Raw genomic sequence first — 25971 nt, 5'->3', positions numbered from 1 at the left:
AGGGACATCTGAGTGTCAGCTATGTGAAAAATTAAGGCCATGCTTTAAAGGCATAGAGCAAATGTATAACCAAGCATAGCATTCTGAGCACAACCAAAATGAAAGTGAGTGAATATTTACAATGTTGCAAAATTCCTTATTCTACATTACAAATGAGCATGTCTGCTATCCAGTGTACATTTCTGTCTGTTACCTTGTGTCCTTCTGAATAAGCCTCAATTTGTACTCATTCCGTTTCCATATCTTTGTAAATCTCAAGCATGTTCAACAGAGTTTATGAATTATGTCTCCCTCCAAACCCGTAGTTGAACTCGGACCCTGTCCATCTCCTTACCTGAGATTCTGAGGAGCCTCTCCGAACAGGCTACAGATCTCTCGGATCTGCTTTAGTGCAGGAATCACCCATTTGTCATTGGTGCGCAACTCTTCTATGAAGCGATCGATCCACTGGATCTTCTGCGTGTCTCTATCCTGAAATGAACACGAACATTAACAGTATTCAAGGAACACACACAGCCATAAGCCAATTGTTGATAGCACCCCAACAGAGCCCTAAAAACATTGACTGGTTGATACCTCGAGCCGTGTGGGAAAGCAGTCGCCTGGCTCTTGACTGGTACCTAGTATTTACCTGAGAGCAACTGTAGTCCAGTATCTTGATGTGAGCACTGAGTGCCTGGTCCATGATGTCTACAGGCACGTCATCGCTGTGAGCCAGGTTCCACAACAGGTTCAGCACCTTGTGGTGAGAGGAGTAGAGGAACCTTCAGTACTCATATCTAAATGGAGCACAAGAGCTGGAAAAATACATGTCTTTAACCCATGTTCACCTTGTGGGCCATCACGCCATCCTTGTCGTCCTCCGCCAGGCGACGGATCAGTTCCAACAGCTTCTCACGTTGCTTCTTACTGGCGTTCGTCCAACTCGCCTGCAGACCGCAAACCAACCACCACAGGGGTTAGGAGAGCAATGTGTGTGCGCTTCCTCGTCGGTACCGGAAAGTCCCCACGAGGATAGTAAAACTAGGAAAATGATCCCTCCCAGGTCCCCACAAGGATAAAGGCTATTTTAGGCTTACGGATTACGTTTAGGGTTATGAGTTAAGGTTAGGGAAATACATTTTTGGTACCCGCAAGGATAGTGAAACGTGCTGTGTGTGGAGAGAAGTCTCTTACCTTGAAGCAGTCAAAGAGGTGGTCGAGCTGCTCAGGAGAGAAGTCCCAGGCCAGCTTGGCCAGAAGGTCGTGTACGTTCTTCACAATGGCCTCGTGTTTACCAGCCTGCCGGTGAAACAACATGGCAACAAAAAAATAAGTCAGCAAACGCATTGCTGGTTTATCTGTTTTCAGCCTTACATTTCACATAGAGAAGATGCAGGAGCACAAACCATGCTTAGGTAAGGGCGTTTCAGCTAATCAACCCCAAAGACCTGGAAATGCCCCAGTTAAGACATGAAGGATTTGCCATTCTGTTGTAAGAGCTGTTACGGGTCATATCTCCTTCACCTGAACCATGAACAATGTGTGATCATCAATGATGTCTCTTCAAACGCACACACACATGTACTACCAAACGCACTCACAGTACCTGTGCAGCCCAGATGTTGTCCAGGTCCTGCATGGTAAGAGCTTTCTCCTTGATGACGAAGCGCAGTATCTTCTCTAGTTTCTCTACGTACTGAGGCTGGTGGAGGCTGTCCCTCAGCACAATGGACAGGATGTGGTTCTGCTGGATCCACTCCTGACAAACATACAGACATCTTTCAGTCTCCACTCAAACACCATCAGTTCTGCCGACTACGCTAACAGAAACCACACTAAGGTATACTCTTTTCACTAGATACTTTGTGGCAAAAGCACTTGTGTAGCGTTAAACAAATACATTTGATTAACTTAAATTTTGTATGTGTATATTCACGTTTGCTGACAATTACTAAATAAAAAAAGGATGGTTAACTCACCGCCATGCGTTCTGCAGTTAGCCACTCCTCCTCCTCGGGGTTGCCATGCCGATGTGTGTAATAGGACACACTGGAGATTACTTTGTTTACTTCGTTTAGTGCATTCATTTTGCCATTAAAAGAGGAAATTTGCAATAACCTGTGGATGAAAACACAATCACCACAGATTACTATAAACAAATAGTTCACATTGGGGCAATTCCTACCTAAAGTCTATGAACATTACTCACATTTTTACATAACTCTCATTGACATCAATACACGATGCGTGCAGGTATCTCAGGTTAGCATTTAGCCAATAGTTACAAAGTGTTTTAAAACAAAACCTTTAGGACAGTTTGGTCTGAAGCGAACTCACCTAAGAATCATTTTTAACCTAAAAATCTCTAAGTTCTTGACGGTCTCCTCCTGCCCAGGCACCTTGGAGGCCAGGTTCTTCAGGGACTTGATGATCATGGACAGGGCATCATTTTTGGCTTCGTTCTTGGCTTCCTTCTTCAGCTCCTCGTCTGTCAGATTCTCCAGGAACTGAGGAACCATCTCGATGACGGGCAGGAAGTACTTCTTCACCGTGTGCAACGTGAGAAACTCGTAACACTGCCCGAAAGGCCTGGAGGACAGAAGAGTCACAACACGTCCAGTAGACCATACTATTCCCATAGCTCTATTGGTTGAAGCATGGTTCTTACAACAGAGTCGTGGGTTTGACTGCTCTACAGGTCACATTAAAGCGTCAATCTAGTCATGAAGACATACCACATCACAGCAAGAGCCTGAGGACTTATTTACTGATGACACGGTAGGGTGTCACTGGTGGTGAATGGTAGGAGTTAGCTCCATATAATGTAGAAAGCACTGGAGAGCTAGTGAACCATATTCTTTAGATGTCACCCATTAAAGTGTGTGTGTGTGTGTGTGTGTATGGGCCGACTCACTTGATAAGGGCAGCGATGATCTGGACGTTCAGTGCTTGGCCACTTATGAAGCGATCGTGCAGCGTTTGAAACCCGTTTAACGTGCCGAATTTGTTAATTAAATCCACCAACCAGCCCTGTGAACGAAGAGGAAGAAAAACAAACCACTTGTTAAAAATACTCACCATGCTTCCACTATCCACTCAAGCTGTTCGGCTACACAAATACATCCCTCTAGTCTTGAAGCGGTTACACAGAAAGGCTTAATTGGAGGGAAAATCAGAGAAAAAAAACTGCCACAGACCCATATCAGAGGCTGCAGCAGTGTTTGTATTGGGTAAACTGCCAGCTACAGCAAACAGTGTTCACATTGACCACCCCGGCCCACGCTCCATTCATTGAGGTTTTCATAGCAAACTCACTCACTCTCTCTCTCTCTCCCTGGCATCGCCTAATCTCATTTAAACTCCACAACAGTCCAGACACCTCGAGTACATCCGCTTGTTTTATCTCCATTCCTCTTATTTCCTACCCAGTCCACAGAGTAGTCATCCTTTGTTTCTGTGCACTGGCCCTAAGGCAAGGCAGCAAGGCCAGAGCAAAGAGCGCATTCGTTCCGAGAAAAGAAATTGCCAAAGAATAAAAAAGCCTGTTCTCTGGATTTCTGTTGCTACGGCAATCACGAAGAGTGAATTAGAAAGATTTACCCATGGAGCATCCATCCAGAGGATATTTAATTTAGACTCAATTCTATAATTAAAAAATAAAATCTGACATTTCTCACTGTGTCTGTATGAAATTTGGCTGGGAGAGAAAGAGACAGTATAGCCAATATCACATCAGTCCCAGGACATAGTTAATGAAAACATCCTCTGTGTATCTTTTTGTTGATACACCTTGATACAAGAATAGCCTCAACAGTAAATAGGGGAATTGGCCTTGAAGATGGAGGGTAATATATTTTGCAAACAGACGATATAGACAAACGGAGTCAACATTTCTTTCCTCGGGAGAGTGTAGGAAAATCAGAGGATAGATTATAGGGTGTTGGGGAAAAGTGGGGTTATTTGGTGATTTTGGAAAAATATCTGGGGGGGGGGGGTTAAGTTTGGGGCTGATGTGTTGCAGTAACACTCCCCGGCAGTCACATATAAGACTCCCTGCCGGAGACCACGGTTCAATCCCTGTGTCCACCGATCCCCACCCTTTTTCTCCCACTTGCTTGTCTCCCCGTCTCAATAAGTGTCAAATCACTGAAAATATATATTTAAAAACAGTTTTGGGTCCTTAATAAGGAGTACATTGATAAAACAGGTGGTTGACCAGAGTAATAAAATCTTTGGGGGGGGGGGCCTACCTTGAATTCAGACCCTACCTTTGGAGAGCGAGGGTCAGGGGGGCGGGCAAAGAGCTCGTCGTCTGCCAGCTGCGCCCCGGCGGGCACCGTCTCAGAGGGCCTCGTGCCATTGTAGATGTGAAACTTGCAGTGGGGGTTGAAGGCCATGGCCAGCAGCTCCAGCAAGGGGAACCAGTCCTGAGAGAGCTTGGCCACACACAGCTCCACCAGCCGGTGGGTGTTGTTGATGATACACCTCTGTGGATGGAGAGAGAGCGAGATCGGTGTAAGCAATAGAGTGACGGCTCCACATAGCCATACTGAGGGTTAGGGGGAGCTTCCTCCATATTGAAGCTGCTACAGAGCTATCCTGTTTCTTCAGAACACATTCCACAAGTTTGCGGTAGCAATGTATCAACTCAAGAGGCCATCATATTTGCAGGGATGCGAGTGGCCAGGAACTATGTCTATTACAAGGTTTTCCAAAGGAAAACCTGCCACCGGACAACTTGACCGGGAAGATTTAAATTTACCGGTCATTTGAGAATTAAGTTTAGGTTTATTTCATAACCATTATGTGCAAGAGCTGTAAATGTTTATTGTATTTTGTTTGGAGTGCTCCATGTGAGCAATGAGCATGTGTCTGGTTTATCTTTCCTGATAATCGGGGCGGCAAGTAGCCTAGTGGTTAGAGCGTTGGACTAGTAACCGAAAGGTTGCAAGATTAAATCCCCGAGCTGACAAGGTGAAAATCTGTCGTTCTGCCCCTGAACAAGGCAGTTAACCCACTGTTCCTAGGCAGACACTGAAAATAAGAATTGGTTCTTAACTGACTTAGTTAAATAAAGGTAAAATAATGTTGAGGGAGCACGTGCACCTGAGCATGCATAGAAGTAACTGGCCTGCTGCCAGTTAGCAGGCCATGTAAGTATGTTTAAATGTAAGAATGTTTAAAAAATATATATATTTTTTTTACATCCATTACGAATGGAAATATAATAATAAACTATAGTTCCTCAAAGTACGCTATTTGAAAAATCTTTCCAACATTCTCCCCCTTGATAATCACAATCCTCGGTGTGAAAGAGCTTATAGGCCTACTGCTGCATTGACCTAAAGGCTACGAGTTCTATGCACTCATTTCTTTACCCGCCAATGAATCACAGTATCAATGTGGCCATAAGGCAGAGGCTGGTGATCTCCCATCATTTTAATTCAGATTTTTATGATTAACCACATGACAATGACCTTGAAATGAAATTGTTCCACGAAAATCGTCATAAAAAAATGGGTTCGAGCCCAGGTTCTGTCACAGCCGGCCAAGACCGGGAGGCCCCAGGGGGGGGGGGGCACAATTGGCCTAGCGCCATCCGGGTTAGGGAGGTTTTGGCCGGCAGTGATATCCTCGTCTCATCGCGCACTAGCGACTCCAGTGGCGGTGTTTCCTCCGACACATTGGTGCGGCTGGCTTCCGGGTTGGATGCGCGCTGTGTTAAGAAGCAGTGCGGCTTGGTTGGGTTGTGTTTCGGAGGACGCATGGCTCTTGACCTTCGCCTCTCCCAAGTCCGTACGGAAGTTGCAGCGATGAGACAAGACAGTAACTACTAACAATTGGATACAACGAAATTGGGGAGAAAAATGGGGTAAATAAAATAATATATATATATATATTTAAATAAAAGAAATGCAGCCTTCATTCCTTGAGTTAATCACACAATTAACAATTGGATTGGTGAAAACAGTAGTTCCACTGGATAGGTTTCACCAATCCAATTGTGTCAAATGAGTGATTAGCCTAAGGAAGGGACTGGAAGGAGGATGGGTTTTCAAAGTATTGGAAAGAGGGCCCATGACTCCTTGAAAAACTGTGGCCATTGCTTTTGAGAGCACTATCCTGATTAAATGAAATGGAATAGAATAAAGACTTACATGTATCTCGAACTTCCACCCGCTGACGGCCTCGTCTGTGAGAATCTTGGTGAAAGAGATGGTCAGGCCGTCCCTGAAAAACCTCTGGCATGCCTCACACTTCACATCAAGTTCTATACAGACAGAAAACAGACAAGAATTAAGTGCATGGAGATTAAGTGCATTGAGCTACCACAGATCATTTTTATTTCATTTTTATTTCAAGGGCTACAGGTCAAATATCAATCTAAAGAGAAACTATGCGGAGGCGGACATTTTAATGGGACGTTGACAAAGCGCAATTACACTAAAAGAGAATCGACCATCAAGCTAGTCTAAACTCCATACACAGTGGTTGAAATACATTGCTGTCAATGCGATTTCAGATGCGTACATAGCCAAGGACAGACTTTCTATACCATCTTGATTGCCTTAGTTCAAAACATTGAGTAGTAATTTGAGAAATAGAATGGGCCAATATTCTTACCCTTTTTACTAAGCTCTATAGCAGCTTCTAGAAGAACCTCCAACTCTCCCTTTGGCAGAACTGGAACCACCCAGCGGGGTCTGGAAACACAAAACATCCACATGAATACAGAGAAACACATTCCTCCTCACAACCACACAGCACTTAGTATCACACACACACGGTGTATTGCCGCTTTCCATGTTATCTGTAGCTTGTGAGGTGTGGAAACCTTTTTTGTTGCTTTTTGTCCTCTGTTGCTGTCTGTCTGCGCGCCACGTGTTGCTTGTCCTATGTTGCTGTCTGTCTGCGCGCCACGTGTTGCTTGTCCTATGTTGCTGTCTGTCTGCGCGCCACGTGTTGCTTGTCCTATGTTGCTGTCTGTCTGCGCGCCACGTGTTGCTTGTCCTATGTTGCTGTCTGTCTGCGCGCCACGTGTTGCTTGTCCTATGTTGCTGTCTGTCTGCGTGCCACGTGTTGCTTGTCCTATGTTGCTGTCTGTCTGCGTGCCACGTGTTGCTTGTCCTATGTTGCTGTCTGTCTGCGTGCCACGTGTTGCTTGTCCTATGTTGCTGTCTGTCTGCGTGCCACGTGTTGCTTGTCCTATGTTGCTCTGCATGTGCTCACTGCTCATTGTTTGTCTGTATTGTTATCGTAATTGTTTTTAATAACTTGCCCAGGGACTGTGGTTGAAAATTAGCTGGCTGGAAAAATTAGCCGGCCTATAAAATAAATAGATTGCATACACCTGTTGTCCAGTTTGGCCGTGTGTGTACCTGTTGATCATGTCATCCAGCTTTGTCAGGTCTGTGTGAGGGAAGGCTGGCTCCTCCACCTCCTCCTCCAGCTGTGGGGGTCCATCCCCCTGACCCTGCTCATCCGGGGGGCTCACTGGAGAGTTCTCATTGGACGAGTTAGGGGACAACGTCTGAAACACACAGAATATAGGGAAGAAATTCACAAAAAAAACGAAACAAAATCAATACCCCGCCTTCTAGCCAACCCATGAGGAATACAACCAACTTCACGCAGACATAGGATTGGGCGTTACAGTATTTTACTATACACACACACACAGGTATTGATGAAAGGACCGGTTTGAGTTTTTACTTAACCTTCTATAACGGTATTTCAATGTTTGGTTTGATAAATGTGATACACAACTCTGGCACGTGTTATATTTTAATCCGTTTGCTACTTGCAAGTCGCCTCTCCCTCTCCTGCATGCCGCTTCCCACACAAACCCTGGCCCCCTCACACTCAAGGAGAGTTGTTGCTTGACCATGGAGTCACCAGCACTTCACGTTCACTCTGCGTGGTCAGACGCAACAATATACTGGTGATACGGACACTGCTTTCAAAGCGTCCTATAATCACACTATTAGTTTGTGTATATTAGTCTGCAAACAGCTAGTTTGTCTTTTCTTAGCATGTATTGGCTAAAATTATTCCTGTTAGCCGCTAATGCTAATCGCTAGTTAGCTAGCTGTTAGTATGTATGAGCAGCAGTGGTAGTGGCAGCATCAAGTGTGGTGTGTGTGTGTGTGTGTTGTGAGTAGCAGAGCTGCAGAACTTGGGAAATGTGGGGGTGTGTAGAGAAGGCTCCTTCTGCTTGGATGACCCACATAGCCAGCTTGCCTCTCACGTCTGGATACGACTCATCTCCAACACCCTCTCTGTCTATATCATTCAGGAGCTTGTGTTCATTGTATCCTCCCTCCTAGTCTCCCTCTCCCGTTCCGCTTAGGTGTGAGCACTGACTGTGGTGTAGTGTTTCCCACAGACACACACGCTTTGTCACCCCCCCCCCCCCCCCCACCCCCGCAGGTTAACTCAACTACATGAGTCTCTGTGCTGCTACTGTGACACTGTGGACCACTGATGCAGTAACAGTGTCACACAGCAACACTCAGGTCTAAACAAAACATCAATACAGCATTCGTCAAACACTCAACGTATCCTGTGTTATGCTTTCAGAGAGGCTAAAACAGGTTGGATTCATATTTGGAGTTACTGTTCGATGATTAAGGAGAGCTTTACGCCCCACAAAGAGGGAGTTAGTTTCATACGATTTGCTTTAGCAGAAAAATGAGCACAGGATGAGGGGGAATGAAAGAGAGAGAAGAGATGGCAGGACTCCAGACTGTGACCATTTCTTAAAATGTCCTATTTTTGGAGTGGACAAAATCATGAATTTGTTCAACAGTATTAAATTATCCTCATGATTCCTGTAATAAAAAGTGTCTGCCCTGCCACTGTGATTGTACAACATCTCAAAATGAATCTGCAAGGGGAGGGAAAAAAATTATTGGGAAGCAACTAGCTGTCCATATTAAAAGAGAGGATGGTTTCAGCTTCCTGAAGGTATCATTTTATTTCTCAATTATCATTATTGAGCTCCAACCACACTGTTTTACAATAAAGATATCTGATATAGCTTTGAAATACAGATCTCGCAAAATTCTGCATCGGCTATCGCTACTGCACTAGGCGTCATAGCAACGTTTTTTTGGGGGACATTACATTTAATGTTATACTAATGTATGGCTACTTGCAGTAGGTATTATATTAAGCAGGTGTGAATTACTTCAGTAGTTCTTTCAAGTGTTTTTACTGAAGTATTACTACATTCCTAAAGAAAATAAATGTACTTTTTACCTGCTGTATCTCTGCTGCCAAACATACCCCCGTAAAACTGACCATCCTACCGATCCTCGACTTCAGCGATGTCATTTACAAAATAGCCTCCAAAACTCTACTCAGCAAATTGGATGCAGTCTATCACAGTGCCATCCGTTTTGTCACCAAAGCCCCATATACTACCCACCACTGCGACCTGTACACTCTCGTTGGCTGGCCCTCGCTTCATACTCGTCGCCAAACCCACTGGCTCCAGGTCATCTACAAGTCTTTGCTAGGTAAAGTCCCGCCTTATCTCAGCTCACTGGTCACCATAGCAGCACCCACCCGTAGCACGCGCTCCAGCAGGTAGATTTCACTGGTCACCCCCAAAGCCAATTCATCCTTTGGCTGCCTTTTCTTCCAGTTCTCTGCTGCCAATGACTGCAAACTGCAAAAATCACTGAAGCTGGAGACACATATCTCCCTCAGTAGCTTGAAGCACCAGCTGTCAGGGCTGCTCACAGATCACTGCACCTGCACATAGCCAACAGCCCATCCAACTACCTCATCCCCATACTGTATTTATTTATCTTGCTCCTTTGCACCCCAGTATCTCAACTTGCACATTCCTCTTCTGCACATCTACCATTCCAGTGTTTAATTGCTATATTCTAATTACTTCGCCACCATGGCCTATTTATTGCCTTAACTCACCTCATTTGCACTCACAGTATATAGACTTTTTCCTACTGTATTATTGACTGCATGTTTGTTTATTCCATGTGTAACTCTGTTGTTGTATGTGTTGAACTGCTATGCGAGAGCATCCTGTCGGGCTGTATCACCGCCTGGTACGGCAACTGCTCCGCCCACAACCGTAAGGCTCTCCAGAGGGTAGTGAGGTCTGCACAACGCATCACCGGGGGCAAACTACCTGCCCTCCAGGACACCTACACCACCCTATGTCACAGGAAGGCCATCAAGGACAAGAACCACCCCAGCCACTGCCTGTTCACCCCGCTATCATCCAGAAGGTGAGGTCAGTACAGGTACATCAAAGCAGAGACCGAGAGACTGAAAAACAGCTTCTATCTCAAGGCCATCAGACTGTTAAACAGCCACCACTAACATCGAGTGGCTGCTGCCAACATACTGACTCAATCTCTAGCCACTTTAATAACGGAAAAATTGATGTATTAAATGTATCACTAGCCACTTTAAACAATGCCACTTAATATAATGTTTACATACCCTACATTACTCATCTCATATGTATATATTGTACTCTATACCATCTACTGCATCTTGCCTATGCCGTTCTGTACCATCACTCATTCATATATTTATGTACATATTCTTCATCCCTTTACACTTGTGTGTATAAGGTAGTTGTGGAATTGTTAGGTTACTCATTGGTTATTACTGCATTGTCGGAACTAGAAGCACAAGCATTTCGCTACACTGGCATTAACATCTGCTAACCATGTGTATGTGACAAATAACATTTGAAGCTTTATCTTGGCCAGGTCGCAGTTGCAAATGAGAACTTGTACTCAAATAGGGTACCTGGTTAAATAAGGTGAAATAAAAAATAAAAATAAAAAAAACTCCACACATGTTCCCTGACACCCAAAAGTATGTTACATTTTGAATGCTTAGCAGGACAGGAAAATGGTTAAATTCACACACTTATCAAGAGAACATCCCTGGTCAACCCTATTGCCTCTGATCTGGCAGCCTCACTAAACACACATGATTCATTTGTAAATGATGTTAGAGTTGGAGTGTGCCCCTGGATATTCGTCCATTTAAAATTAAAAAAACAACTAGGAAAAGAATGGTGACATCTGGCTTGCTTAGTAAGGAATTTGAAATTATTTATACTTAAGAATATTTTTGCAATTACATTTACTTTTGATACTTAAGTATCTTTAAAAACAAATAGTTCTAGACTTTTACTAAAGTACAATTTTACTGGGTGAAGTCATTTTCTATTCTTTCCAAAGAAAATTACGTTACAGTCTTATTTAAAAAAAGATTAAATAAAAAAAATACTCAGCAAAATCGGCACACAACACCACATAATGACAGAGCGAAAACAGGTTAAGAAAGGTTTGCAAATGTATGAAAATAAAAGCACAGAAATACCTTATTTACATAAGTTTTCAGACCCTTTGCCATTTCTACAACTTGATTGAAGACCACATTTTGGTAAATTCAATTGATTGGACATAAATTTGGAAGGCACACACCTGTCTATATAACTGTCCCACAGTTGACAGTGCATGTCAGAGCAAAAAAACAAGCCATGAGGTCTAAGGAATTGTCCGAAGAGCTCCAAGACAGGATTGTGTCGAGGCACAGATCTGGGGAAAGGTACCCCAAAAAAATCTGCAGCATTGAAGATCCCCAAGAGCACAGCACCCTCCATCATTCTTAAATGGAAGACGTTTGGAACCAATAAGACTCTTCCTAGATCTGGCCCGCCGGCCAAACTGAGCAATCGGGGGAGGAGGGCATTGGTCAGGGAGGTGACCAAGAACCTGATGGTCACTCTGACAGAGCTCCAGAGTTCCTCGGTGAAGATTGGCGAACCATGCAGAAGATCAACCATCTCTGCAGCACTCCACCAATCAGGCCTTTATGGTAGAGTGGCCAGACGGAAGCCATTCCTCAGTAAAAGGCACATGACAGCCCGCTTGCAGTTTGCCAAAAGTTACGTAAAGGACTCTCAGACCATGAAAAACAAAATTCTCTGGTCTGATGAACACAAGACTGAACTATTTTGCCTAAATGCTAAGCATCACGTCTGGACGAAACTTGGCACCATCCCTACGGTAAAGCATGGTGGTGGCCGGATCGAGGGAAAGATGAACTGAGCAAAGTACAGAGAGATCCTTGATGAAAACCTGCTCCAGATTGCTTAGGATCTCAGACTGGGGTGAAGGTTCACAGTCCAACAGGACAACAACCCTAAACACACAGCCATGACAATGCAGAGAGTGGCTTCGGGACAAGACCCTGAATGTCCTTGAGTGGCCCAGCCAGAGCCCGGACTTGAACCCGATCGAACATCTCTGGAGAGACCTGAAAATTGCTGTTCAGCGACGCTGCCCATCCAAGCTGACTGAGGAGCTTGAGGATCTGCAGAGAATAATGGAATAAACTCCCCAAATATAGGTGTGCCAAGCTTGTAGCGTAATACCCAAGAAGACTCAAAGCTGAAATTGCTGCCAAAGGTGCTTCAACAAAGTACTGAGTAAAGGGTCTGAATACTTATGTAAATGTGATCTGTTTTTTTAATTTAATAAATTAGCAAACATTTCTAAAAACTTGTTTTTGCTGTGTCATTATGAGGTATTGTGTGGTGATTGATGTGGGACAAAACTATTTAATCAATTTTAGATTAAGGCTGTAACGTAACAAAATGTGGAAAAAGTCAAGGGGTCTGAATAGACCCTATGGAAATTCTGGAGCCCTATTTTGACAGTAAAATATGACAAAAATTGTCACCCCAAAATGCATGACAACCACTGGTTTGGGTTGCATATACATTGATTTTGAATCATGCATTCCAGCTTGGATATGTTAGATGTAACAACGGATTTATCAAATACCATCTCGGTAGTCTATTACACTTCTTAATAAATCATTGTGAATGACTTCATAAGATGACTCAAATTTATTCTATTGTGTGACGCTGAGAGAAAAAAATAAAAAATTGGGTGTGCCACCAAATCATGGGCTGGTTCCACCAACTGAATAAGTTAGTGGCACCAGTGCCACCAGGGGAAAATGTTATTCTGGAGCCCAGGATGAGGGAAGAGAGACAGAAAAAGGAAAGAGGACTAGAAGAGAGAGCATGGTGAACACATGATGTTGAGGTGAAGGACAGAGATGAGAGGATGGGACAGAGTTTCCTGACCTGGTTCTGTGGCAGCGGGGGCTGACTCTGGGCATCGGGTGCCTGGCCCTGGCCCGACTGGCTGTCGTTGCCCCCCACCGGAGAGCCACGCGTGGTGGCCGTCATGCTCGCCACTGGGCAGATCTTGGCAATCTTGGCCTCTTAGGCAGCACTGACCACGAGGGAAATCACAGGAGGAGCCTCGGCAACCTCAGAGGAAGAGCAGAGGGAGGAGAGCAGCGGCCGCGGCACGAGAGAGAGGGACAGAACCACCTGGAGATCTGGACGGGCCGCTGAGACCATTGCATAACCTGGAGAAGAGAGGACAGGGTTAGGGTGTATCATTGGGTTAGTTGTCATAGACAATAAAAATACTGCATGGTGGTCTCACTCACAAAAAACGAAAGGACGCGATAGGAAAGATTTGAACATGGATCACGTCTACGTTCTGTGTTGAATAAGGTATGCTTCTTTTTTATAGTCATCATGCGTTATCAAATAAGTTGTTTGGTGGCGTCAGTGACCACCTGTCAGGTGAGCCTGGCTCGCTGTGTTTAGATGAGGGATAGCAATAAAGAAGACATAGTGTACACTGAAATATGACTCATATGACTTTACCCTTGCATGATATAATATTGCAAGGGTAAAGATAAGCCTTCAATTCTTAAAACACTGTCAGTCAAGACACGTATCACTATGTGGGACGTATCACAACGATAGGGAACAATATTTCGTATTTTCCCCCAGACACTTGCTTGCGTTCCGTGAGTGCAGTTAGAAAACAGTATTGTAGAGGCAATGTGCGGAAGTAAGACTGATAGGCATTACAGCGCTGACGTAATAAGGAACAACGGTACACAGAGGAACCGGTTTGGCCAACACCATCTCTGGCAGGCTGCTGCCGAGTCCGGGTGTTTTATTTCCCATTCACATCAGCTGAGAGCTTGGCATGTACTGGTCGTCAGCATGACCATCAGTGAAACACGATAAGACCTGGCTGCAAACTCAGCACTTATTGGCACCACTTACGAGACGTCATAGCAAAAACAAACAGGCCTTATTTTCTAGCATTCTGGGCCGGTGTAGTCTTGTATAACATCCAGCCATAGCTAGCCATGCAGGCATTGGAATCAAACAAAGGTTTGGTTGTTATTCAGTCTGTGGTAAGAGGTGAAAAGACACATTTACTACGATGATATTGCTACTAACAACGTACAACATTAAGTGGAAAAATATCAATCCTCAACAGATGGAAAGAACCTCATATTCAGCAGTGAGGCTGCCAACGAGCACTTTCCAAGGGCTGTAGTACAGAGAGAGTAGGCAGCAGTGTCTCCAGTTAAAACAGCAGGACATTGACACCATGGGCCTGACTCTGGAGAGGAAGAGGCCAAGACGACCTCAGAGACTGCTAGTATGGCAAGGATACAATGAATGCTAGTAGTGGAAATGCCCTCTATTGTATAAGGAAATGCCAGGGTGGGGGTCAATCCCATTACAATTCAAAAAGTGAACTAAACTCCAATTAAAATGTAAAAAATTCCTAATAGAAACACTGTCTCATGTCAGGTGGTGTCACTCCTCCTGGACACTCGTCCCTCAACCAATCTGTCTTGCAGGAAATGGAACTCTTATTCAAATTTGAATAGTGAGCATACGCCATTGAAAAAATGTAAACCCAGTTCCTAATTTTATTTATATAACTGCGCTCTTGTATGAGTCCATGAAATATGAAGAATAGCTTCCTAATTATTGCAAATGTTGTGACACAGTGATTTAATAGTTTGCAATTGTGAAAATAAAAACAAACTGGTAGCAATCTCCTGCACAAATTCTGTGCAAGGATATTGGTCGCCAGGCAGTGCAGTGACTTGATCAGCTGTGTGGTTGTGTTAAGCCAATCAAAAATACTATGATCCCCAAATGGGCACATTTATATGCCTATATTTTCCTTGCAGGCCAGGTAGCCTATAGGAATAAATCAAATCAAATTTTATTGGTCACATACACATGGTTAGCAGATGTTAATGCGAGTGTAGCGAAATGCTTGTGCTTCTAGTTCCGAACATGCAGTAATATCTAACAAGTCATCTAACAAATTCACAGCGACTACCTTACATACACACAATCAGAATATGTACATATAAAGATATGGATGCGTGTGCAGCCTAGGCAAGATGCAATATATGGTACAAAATAGTATATACACTTGAGATGAGTAATGTAGGATATGTAAACATTATTAAAGTGGCATTATTTTAAGTGGCCAGTGAGTCTGTATGTTGGCAGCAGCCACTCAATGTTAGTGATGGCTGTTGAACAGTCTGATGGCCTTGAGATAGAAGCTGTTTTTCCAGTCGCTCTGTCCCTGCTTTGATGCACCTGTACTGACCTCGCCTTCTGGATGATAGCGGGGTGAACAGGCAGTAGCTCAGGTGGTTGTTTTCCTTGATAATCTTTTTGGCCTTCCTGTGACATCGGGTGCTGTAGGTGTCCTGGAGGGCAGGTAGTTTGCCCCCAGTGATGCGTTGTGCAGACCTCACTAACCTCTGGAGAGTCTTGCAGTTGTGGACTGTGCAGTTACAGTACCAAGCGGTAATACAGCCCGACAGGATGCTCTCGATTGTGCATCTGTAAAAGTTTGAGGGTTTCAGGTGACAAGCCAAATTTCTTCAGCCTCCTGAGGTTGAAGAGGTGCTGTTGCGCCTTCTTTACTACACTGTCTGTGTGGGTGGACCATTTTAGTTTGTCCGTGATGTGTACGCTGAGGAACTTAACTTTCCACCTTGTCCAATGCTGTTCCATCCATGTGGATAGGGGGTGCTCCCTCTTCTGTTCACAAATATCTCCTTGTTTTGTTGACATTGAGTGAGAGGTTATTTTCCTGACACCACACTGAGTGCCCTCACCTCCGCCCTGTAGGCTGTCGTTGTTGGTAATCAAGCCTACCACTGTAGACTTGTCTGCAAACTTGATGATTGAGTTGGAAGCGTGCATGGCCACACAGTCTTGGGTGAACAGGGAGTACAGGAGAGAGCTGAGAATGCACCCCTGTGGGTAGTGGAGATGTTGTTTCCTACCTTCACCATCTGGGGGAAGCCAGTCCAGGACCCAGTTGCACAGGGCAGGGTCGAGACCCAGGGTCTCAAGCTTAATGATGTGCTTGGAGGGAACTACAGCGTTGAATGCTGAGCTGTAGTCAATGAACAGCCTTCTTACATAGGTATTCCTCTTGTCCAGATGGGATAGGGCAGTGTGCAGTGTGATGGCATCGTCTGTGGACCTATTGGAGCGGTAAGCAAATTGGAGTGGGTCTAGGGTATCAGGTAGGGTGGAGGTGATATGATCCTTGACTAGTCTTTCAAAGCACTTCATGACGACAGAAGTGAGTGCTACGGGGCGATAGTCATTTAGTTCAGTTACCTTAGCTTTCTTGGGAACAGGAACAGCGGTGGCCATCTTGAAGCATGTGTGGACAGCCGACTGGGATAGGGATTGATTGAATATGACTACTTCTATGTGTGCGCGTCCTTACTCAACATTGAAAAGGAGTGCTCCAAACAAAAGACAATGACTACATTTTATTGACAACTCGTAAATGGAATTAAATAAACCAAAACAACTTGCTTCTCACAAGTGTAGCAAAGGTCGTGCACTCTGGAAACAATGTGTCCACTCCAACAATGAAACTACAAAGACTGGAATAACATTGAATGCATCAAAATAAATTACCGTAACCAAAGCAATAAACATTGTAGATGAGAAACTATAGGAATTAACAGTAAATGTACTACTGGTGAAATACAGTACATTCGGAAAGTATACAGTAACAGTCAAAAGTTTGGACACCTACTAATTCAAGGGTTTTTCATTAATCTGACAATTTTCTACATGGTAGAATAATAGTGAAGACATCACAACAATGAAATAACACATATGGAATCATGTAGTAAGCAAAAAAAAAGTGTTACACAAAACAAAATACATTTTGTATTTGAGAATCTTCAAACGAGTCACCCTCTCCTTGATGACAGCTTTGCACTCTCTCAACCAGATTCACCTGGAATGCTTTTCCAACAGTCTTGAAGGAGTTCCCACATATGCTGAGCGCTTGTTGGCTGCTTTTCCTTCACTCTGCGGTCCAACTCATCCCAAACACAGTCAATTGGGTTGAGGTCGGGTGATTGTGGAGGCCAGGTCATCTGATGCAGCACTCCAGCACTCTCCTTCTTGGTCAAATAGCCCTTGCACAGCCTGGAGGTGTGTTGAGTCATTGACCTGTTGAAAAACAAATGATAGTCCCACTAAGCTCAAACCAGATGGGATATCGCTGCAGAATACTGTGGTAGCCATGCTGGTTAAGTGTGCCTTGAATTCTAAATAAATCACAGACTGTCACCAGCAAAGCACCCCGACACCATCACATCCTCCTCACTGCTTCACGGTGGGAACACCACATGCAGAGAACATCCGTTCACCTACTCTGCGTCAAACAAAGACACAAAGGTCAATTTGGACTCATCAGATCAAAGCCAGGATTTCCACAGATCTAATGTCCATTGCTTGTGTTTCTTGGCCCAAGCAAGTCTCTTCTTATTGGTGTCTTTTAGTAGTGGTTTCTTTGCAGCAATTCGACCATGAAGTCCCGATTCACAGAGTCTCCTCTGAAAAGTTGATGTTGAGATGTGTCTGTTACTTGAACTCTGTGAAGCATTTATTTGGGCTGCAATCTGAGGTGCAATCTGAATTGACGATTTCTGAGGCTGGTAACTCTAATAAACATATACTCTGCAGCAGAGGTAACTCTGGGTCTTCCTTTCCTGTGACGGTCCTCATGAGCCAGTTTCATCAGAGCGCTTGATGGTTTTTGCAACTGCACTTGAAGAAACTTCCAAAGTTCTTGAAATATTCCGGATTGACTGACATTCATGTCTTAAAGTAATGATGGACTGTCATTTTGCTTATTTGAGCTGTTCTTGCCATAATATGGACTTGGTCTTTTACCAAATAGGGCTATCTTCTGTATACCACCCCTAACTTGACACAACACAACTGACTGGCTCAAATGCATTGAGGAATGAAATTCCACAAATTAACTTAAGGCACACCTGTTAATTGGAATGCATTCCAGGTGACTACCTCATGAAGCTGGTTGAGAGAATGCCATGAGTGTACAAAGCTGTCAAAGGCTACTTTGAAGAATCTCAGATATAAAATAAATGTATTTGTTTAACACGTTTTGGTTACTACATGATTCCATGTGTGTTATTTCATAGTTTTAATGTCTTCACTATCATTTTACAATTTCGAAAATAGTAAAAATAAAGAAAAACCCTGGAATGAGAAGGTGTGTCCAAACTTTTGACTGGTACTGTATATGTAAACGCTTGACTAAAACAATCTCGGTCAACGAACAGCCTGACGACCAAATAATTGACCAGTCAACTAATTGGGGTCAGCCCTAAAGTTTTTGCTAGCTTTCATGCCCATCTTCAAAATTCAAAAATACTGCTCATTGAAGCACAGTAATCCTTAGCTAGATGTGAAATAGATGACTGCCATGGAGTGTTACTTAAACAGGCTCATTCTGACAATATAATGATCATCATACACGCAGCATAACCGGCATGCCAGTCAGCATGAAAAATGGTTAATAGCCAAGTGGATCATTGGCCTGCGTTTCAGTGCTTGTAATGACACTAACGTCAGGGCTCTGTTGATGGGTTCTCAACAGTGCCCTCCGCTTGGAAGAATCACTGATCTAGGAATCAACCGCTTACAGTGGCCAAAAGCCACAAGACGGAAACTCTTACAGTGGCCAAAAGCCACAAGACGGAAACTCTTACAGTGGCCAAAAGCCACAAGACGGAAACTCTTACAGTGGCCAAAAGCCACAAGACGGAAACTCTTGGTTTGTGCTTTGCTTATAAAAACAAAGGGTTAAGGATGGAAATCATCTGGGACGGATGGGGTTCATGTAAGACGACCGCACTCAGGTAATCCCCTGCACAATCCCCTAGCAATGGCCATCAAGATATACCTCAAACGTTTTAGATTGAGCAGTAACAAGCTAAACAAAACAATTCTTCAGTGACGAATCCCCAATCTAATATTCATCCAATTGAGATCAGAAGGAAAACCAAAAGAACAGGCCTAAGCACGTGACGCTGATATCATGAAAACTGTTAGGAGAGATTGAGAGCAGACGATGGATATCCAACGATGGAAATGTGACATACTGTACTTACTGCTCGCTTTTCCTACTACCATAAGCCCCTGACCAGATGGAAACTTAACAGTTATTTTACAAACCACATTAGGCTGGAATTGTAAATGAATCATACACCATTTAGAATTTAGTCTTATTCTTGACATGTACAGAGGTGGTGGAGGCACAGTGTTTTAGGATTTGAACTTTGAACAGTATAAAGCAAAGACATAAACTTTCTCAGTTTCAGACAAGAGAGGGGATTTCCTGAAGTAACCATGGGATCGGTTGGCCAGGAAGCAGGAGATATATTTCTCATCCCTTTCGCTTTCACTCTCTTTTACAATTCTGTTCCAGACCAACACAGAATGTCTGGATGAAATACAAATGTATGCTTTTTCCCCCTCTGTCTTTGCAAAAACTGTTCAACCACTTAGCGATATAAAATATACTTCCTTGAAGAAAAAAAAGCCAAAATCAGCAGCATCTTTATCAAAATATATAGTTTCAATATCTAGCCTATAGAAACGCAAAGCCTCAACTTCATATAAAGTCTATGAGAAAGTCATCACCATAAGTTCTATTCTCCCTCCAGCTCGAAGGTACAATCTGGTTTATAACCACACCATGCACACTGAGCTTGTATGTCCCAACAAAGGCCAACTGCAGTTCCAGAGGACACAAAGGCCATAAGGATGAGTATTATTAAATCTCCCTGTCCTCTCCACCCAGCTGAAAGCCTGGGTAGCGTTCAGTCTGGTGTAACTGATGTGAAATGGCTAGCTAGTTAGCGGGGTGCGCGCTAATAGAGTTTCAATCGGTGATGTCACTCGCTTTTGTGGAGCGATGGGTAACGATGCTTCAAGGGTGGCTGTTGTTGATGTGTGCAGAGGGTCCCTGGTTCGAGCCCAGGTAGGGGCGAGGAGAGGGACGGAAGCTAAACTGTTACACTGGCACAACACTACAATAGAAATATATTGAGTAGAATAGATATACATTCCTCTCTCTGACATGACGAGTAGAGAATTATGTCTGATGATATATTCATGGCATTTCTATCTGCAAAGTTCAGTATGTTGCATCCTCCTGAACACATATGTGGTTGCAAGGACGACCCCAGTCTTGCCTGGCAGAGAGACAATATGACTGGAAATCCAATCCACCCCAGTTCGGAACAAGAGGGTTTGATCATGTATTCCCTACACATGATATTTCCTTCATAGGCCTTGATCTATTCGGCGACATATTTAAATGGTTGGGTCTGGCAATGGGCTGGCTGTGACTAAGTTTGTGATGTCATTAAAGAAATCACCGCAGCTGTGCTGTTCTGGTAGAGCTGGAGAGCTCTGGGTGTGCTCGCGTCCGTGCAAGTTCTCTGATCAACACCTGGCTGCTTTACTCTTTGATGTTAGGTAGCTATAATGAGATACTTGTTTTTTTTTTAATGATTGAGAACAGCTTTATCATTCCAGAGAGGACATTGGTAACATGATAATTCAACACAAAACTCAGATTCAAGCCCTGCAAAACACAATCTGATCAAACAGTGATTAGGTGCAACCCTAAAAGCCAATTTGGTGCAACCCAAAAAGCCAAAAGTGATTCTGCTGATATGTCATCTTCAGGAGATGCCTGGGTGTGGTAGTAGTAGGTCTACATTTTTTTAAGGATTCTAAATTATCTGCAGCACTGTGTTCACATTTGTATCCATCTGCTAGTGGTGAATTCAGTAACTTAACAAATTGAGTAAACTTTTGAGGTACTGAAACTGAGACATTTCCTGTCCTTAGCAGGTGGCCACTGGCGTCAGAAACATGCCATTAAAATGCTTCTACTGCAGGACATTCCCTAGAGAGCCCAGCTCAAAACCACACTATTGAGTAGGCTACAGTTGGATCCTCATAAGTGATGAATGCATTTAGCCACTGCTAATTAAGCGACAGCCTATTGCACAAAGAAAACACCAGTCAGTCAGTGATCATTCCTTCTAAATCAGTAACTGCGAATTGAAAATGATACCATACCGAATGGCATTGTGAAACAAGGGAGGTCATCCTCTGTTCAACATCCTTCAGCCTCTAACTGGAGGACTAGCTAATAACACAAATACTGTTGCGGCCTGTCGGGCTAGCTAGCTCTTTAAACATCACTGGCTGGCTATGTCATGTGAAATGGGGCTTGAATTACAGCTGTAACCCTAATGACAGGGGCCACTAGACGGTATGGGCCAAACCTGAGAGTTCATCCCTAAATCACTCAGAAACAAGCTATGTCCATGACGACATTGGAGGTGACTTATATATATATATATATATATATATTGCCATCGATCTAGCTGATTAGCCATTTATATTTCTTCCACCACTCTGATAAGATCACTATGAATACAGTCACTGACTAACGTTAGTTAGCATTTTGCAAGGATGTTGTTGGCAAGTAAGTTAATTGACAGGCAATAGATTTCGCATTCGTTTACAAGTTTTTTTAAAATAAATTATATATCATATTACAGTTGACCAAACAGGTCCATGATTCTGTAGCCACATCTTCATCTTTGCTAGCTACTTAAAATACATCCAACACGGGTGTATCTGTCAACTTGGCTAGAGAGCTAGTTACTGTAGTTCGCTAACGTAACGTTGGGTTGGTTGGCTGTGTGATCTGCTTGCATTCATCATCAAGGAAATTAAGATCGTATTCCAAAATCAGAAATGTCATATCATTACACTTCGAAATATCAAGACAATAAAATGTGGTAAAAACAGCTAGGTTTCTAAATTGGAAGCTAGCTAGCTAACAACAACCGTATTAAGTCTGATATCGCAGTGCGATCCGTCACTTGAAGGCCTAGTTTCCAAGCGCAGTTTTCCAGGCCTTTGCCTAGCCAGCAACTGTAACCGTTGATACAAATTCATTAGGGTAGTTGTAGAAGGTAGCTGGATATCTGGCACGATTTAGACACATACTACGAATTCATCGTTTTGAAACATTTTAATTTCAGCAGACAATGCGCTAACGTTTGCTAGTTAAGGAGCAGGCCGCGCAACCACGTCAATAGTCAGATGTTTTATTGTGCTTCTCGCTAACCTTTATAACTCCTCTAGTCAACATGGACAAGTTAGCTAGTTAGGCGTATCTACAGTTGTCACGGCGCGACATTTCTGGATTTAACCCCCATCAAAACAACTCAGACATCTGGTTCAGGGGTGGGGAACCGCCTGTCATTACGTTAACTAGCTAAAGAGCTCGACAGCTAATTGAAACGTCAACTAGTTAGCTGATATCGACCCGGCATTCAATAACGTTAATGTTCACGAGCTAGCTAACGGTTAGCTAACCGTTAGTTTAGCTAGCCAACTCCACATTGACTTGTTTCCCCTTGTCAGTGGGTGAGTCAGACAGTAACTTGGTAAACTTAACGTACAGTAGCTAACTACGTTAAATACGTTAGCTACCTTATCTATTCTGGCAGAACTAATAACATTACTTAGACAGCCAGCTAGCTAACATTCTCCAATCCAAGTTAAAATGATTTAATGATTAACGACGCGAATCATCGTATTTCAGTCCAAGACATTTCTAACAAAATGAATAACGTTAGAGCTAGCTAACGTTACCAAGTCAGCTGCCATTACCCGCATCCACCAGCTGATGTTAACAGTGCAAGCTAACGTTAGTTGCTATAACCACTTACCAGGAATTTGATAGGACTTCTCCTCTATTAACGAGCTACTCCAGCCTTGACGAGTGTGTCGTTGTTTATTACATAAATGTGCCCAGTATCTTGCTATTTCATTTGAAGCTCTGTCAGTTAGAATAATCTGGTTCCTTGGTTGTTGTTTTTTTTGTCAGCTCTTGGGTGTTTTTCCTGCGTCACCAGCGCGCTAACAGCCCCACCAAGTCTATCTAGAGACTAGCGGATCTCTTGTCAGTTCGGTCCTAGCCAGTCAGTCACAACTTGCCGCTAGTGAACTGCTTCAATATGGCGGAAGCGCAGTCCTGAACAACGTGAAAACAGATGTCAAACGGTTTTCCCGAACTCTAAATGTCAACATTAGTTAACGAGCCAACTATCTATTATGTGGAGAACAACTTCGCAAATGGAACCTGTGCTGACTGGTAACAAAAAATCAATACAATGTAGAATAGATGGTTGACTCCAACCCCGATATTGGTTTCCCTTATCCAGGATTTTCTTCAACTCCCATACTCATTGCTTGCTGAATCAAAATGGGTTTTTGTAGGACTACATGTCGCCTCCTGCTGTCATGGATCTGTTGAGTCTGTCAGTCAGACATTCTATAACAAACATTTATCAGTGTGCAATGGATACATATGATCTATCATAAATGGTGTATTATTGGGCGCCTAAGACAGTGTATATTTCAGTTGGCCAAGGAGCAAAACCAATGTTCTGTTCGAATTCCAGTAGGAGTGCACATCCCTTCCTCCAAAATGAGACCCCTTCTAGGGGTAGGCGGGTCCCCTTTGCCCTTCCCTAGATAGCCCTTCCCTAGGTAGCCCTTCTCAACACTTCTCTGTAGAACTGTGAGGAGGGTGCTGGTCTGCCAACTGATAGACATATGAGGAGGGGTCAGGTTACTAATCTTAGTCTCTCTGGGAACATAGAAAAAGATTAAACAGAATACTCAAAGGCTTAAAGTCCAGTGTCATTTGGTTAAGATCAGAGACCTGCACAGTACCAGGGGAGTGGATATGAATGAATGAACTATGAACTACTGTTGGGAGACTGCAGAGAGACAGAGACACAGCGAGAGATAGAGAAAGAGAGAGAGAGAGAGAGAGAGAGAGAGAGAGGGAGAGAGATATATTATTGTATATTATCTACCTCACTTGCTTTGGCAATGTTAACACATGTTTCCCATGCCAATAAAGTCCCTTGAATTGAATAGAGAGAGAGAGAGGGAGAGAGAGAGAGAGGGAGAGAGTGAGAGAGAGAGAGAGAGAGAAAGGGCGCTCAACTGCTGACTCACTGGACAGCCATAGTCCAGCGGCTAAAGTGGGATTAACCCCTGCACACACATTTCCCCTCTAGACTATATATATGTGTGTGTGTGTGTGTGTTCGTGCAAGTGTGTACGTGTGTGTGTGTGTGTGTGTTTCTAGCACTTTCCCTTTATCTCACCTTTTGTGCATTGACCCTCATGCCCTTCATCTGTCCTGTCAGTGGTTTGAAATGACAGCAAGGGCAAAGCTGTTCTTGAAATCTACAAGGAGGTGAAGCACTCTGGTAAAGTCATAATCTGACCATATACTGTTGTCTCTGTTCTCCCCAGAGCTGTCACAATTCCAGACAAGGCATCCATGTAACGCAATAATAGTTTGACAAAAATAAGACGATTGTCACTTGTTTGATTCACAGTAAGATTCTGTGTTAATGTTTTGATTCCCATGTTATTTTGCAGGCATGCCATATTGACATAAAGCTACGTATCATTGTGCAAAAGGGAAAAGGAAAGGAATGGAAAAGTAATTATTATGACCTGCCTCTGGGAATTGAGGAGTCAGCAGGTATTCCAATCAGAATTCCACCCTAATACCTTTACCATTGACTCTGGCGCTGCCAACATAATCTATGGCTTGAATTGTTTTTCTTAACCAGCCATTCAGGTCCATGGGGAGTTGAAATGTATCAAATCGTATACTGAAGTTTAATTACATTTATTTGACAGGGACAATTCACATCAATCCTCAAATATATAATATGTTCACCAGTGTCTGTATCTATTTGTTTTGTCCTTTATTATGTTTTGTCTGTATGTTCTCCTCAGGGACAAATAAGGTATATCAGTCCAGTGGTGGAAAAAGTACCCAATTGTCATACTTGATTAAAAGTAGTGGTACCTTAATTGAAAATTACTTAACTAAAAGTGAGTCACCCAGTAAAATTCTACTTGAGTAAAAGTCTAAAAGTATTTGCTTTTAAATATACTTAAGTGTCAAAAGTAAATGTAATTGCAAAAATATACTTAAGTATCAAAAGCACAAGTATAAATAATTCCAAATTGCTTATATTAACCAAACGGCACATTTTTTTAAATGGATTTAAACACAATTTGGTAAGCATTCAACATGTAATATGTACTTTTCGGTGTCAGGTAAAATGCATGGAGTAAAAAGTACATTATTTTCTTTAGGAAATCTGTGAAGTAAAAGTAAAAGTTGTCAAAATTATAAATAGTAAAGTAATGTACAGATACCCCAAAAAACGACTTGAGTAGTACTTAAAAGTATTTTTACTTAAGTACTTTACGCCACTGTATCTGTCATATGATCTGTCTAACTAACTAAAATGTCATGCACCATTTCCAGTACGAAATGACAGGAGGACATATTATAAAAGCCGAATAGACATTATAAATGTGGTGGATGTTTCAAACTATGAGGAAAATATTTAAATACTTAAAATACCAATACTTAAAATACCACTGATTTGGTTACATTTATTATCGCTCACAGAACCACTGGCGCTGATCAGGGGCCAGTTTGATTGTTTATTGCCTGAACTAATTGACAAAAACCTAGTGAATGAACACTGATCCTGGGACAGCAGAGTAAACACTAGCGACTCCTTTCGTTTGGTTATGTTAATGATTGTTTCTCCAGTCCATGAAATCCGTCTACGGGTATT

General features: G+C 43.1%; 1 protein-coding gene across 3 annotated transcripts in view; it reads right to left on the bottom strand.

Moving 5' to 3' along the window:
- LOC139405413 (ubiquitin carboxyl-terminal hydrolase 9X-like) overlaps window positions 1–23437 on the bottom strand; it is a 72847-nt gene extending 49410 nt beyond the window's left edge. For 2 of the 3 annotated variants that reach the window (XR_011633875.1, XM_071147746.1), the window contains exons 1-14: window positions 23014–23437; window positions 13133–13422; window positions 7362–7513; window positions 6607–6686; window positions 6141–6253; window positions 4251–4469; window positions 2897–3012; window positions 2320–2571; window positions 1962–2100; window positions 1589–1741; window positions 1177–1281; window positions 831–929; window positions 632–739; window positions 335–471 (exon numbers count right to left, since the gene is read on the bottom strand). Coding sequence is in view for 2 of the 3 variants with exons in the window: in XM_071147746.1 (XP_071003847.1) it covers window positions 335–471; window positions 632–739; window positions 831–929; window positions 1177–1281; window positions 1589–1741; window positions 1962–2100; window positions 2320–2571; window positions 2897–3012; window positions 4251–4469; window positions 6141–6253; window positions 6607–6686; window positions 7362–7513; window positions 13133–13237 (1778 nt within the window). In the remaining variant the exon portion in view is untranslated. Of the gene's footprint in view, window positions 1–334; window positions 472–631; window positions 740–830; window positions 930–1176; window positions 1282–1588; window positions 1742–1961; window positions 2101–2319; window positions 2572–2896; window positions 3013–4232; window positions 4470–6140; window positions 6254–6606; window positions 6687–7361; window positions 7514–13132; window positions 13423–23013 lie in introns of all 3 variants that reach the window. The other variant, XM_071147738.1, reaches the window with a different exon arrangement.
- Window positions 23438–25971: the final 2534 nt, after the last annotated feature.

The sequence above is a fragment of the Oncorhynchus clarkii genome, chromosome 3 (assembly GCF_045791955.1).
Source record: "Oncorhynchus clarkii lewisi isolate Uvic-CL-2024 chromosome 3, UVic_Ocla_1.0, whole genome shotgun sequence".
Classification (NCBI taxonomy): domain Eukaryota; kingdom Metazoa; phylum Chordata; class Actinopteri; order Salmoniformes; family Salmonidae; genus Oncorhynchus; species Oncorhynchus clarkii.
The sequence above is the reverse complement of the archived record's forward strand: the minus strand, read 5'-3'. Positions and strand labels throughout refer to the sequence as shown.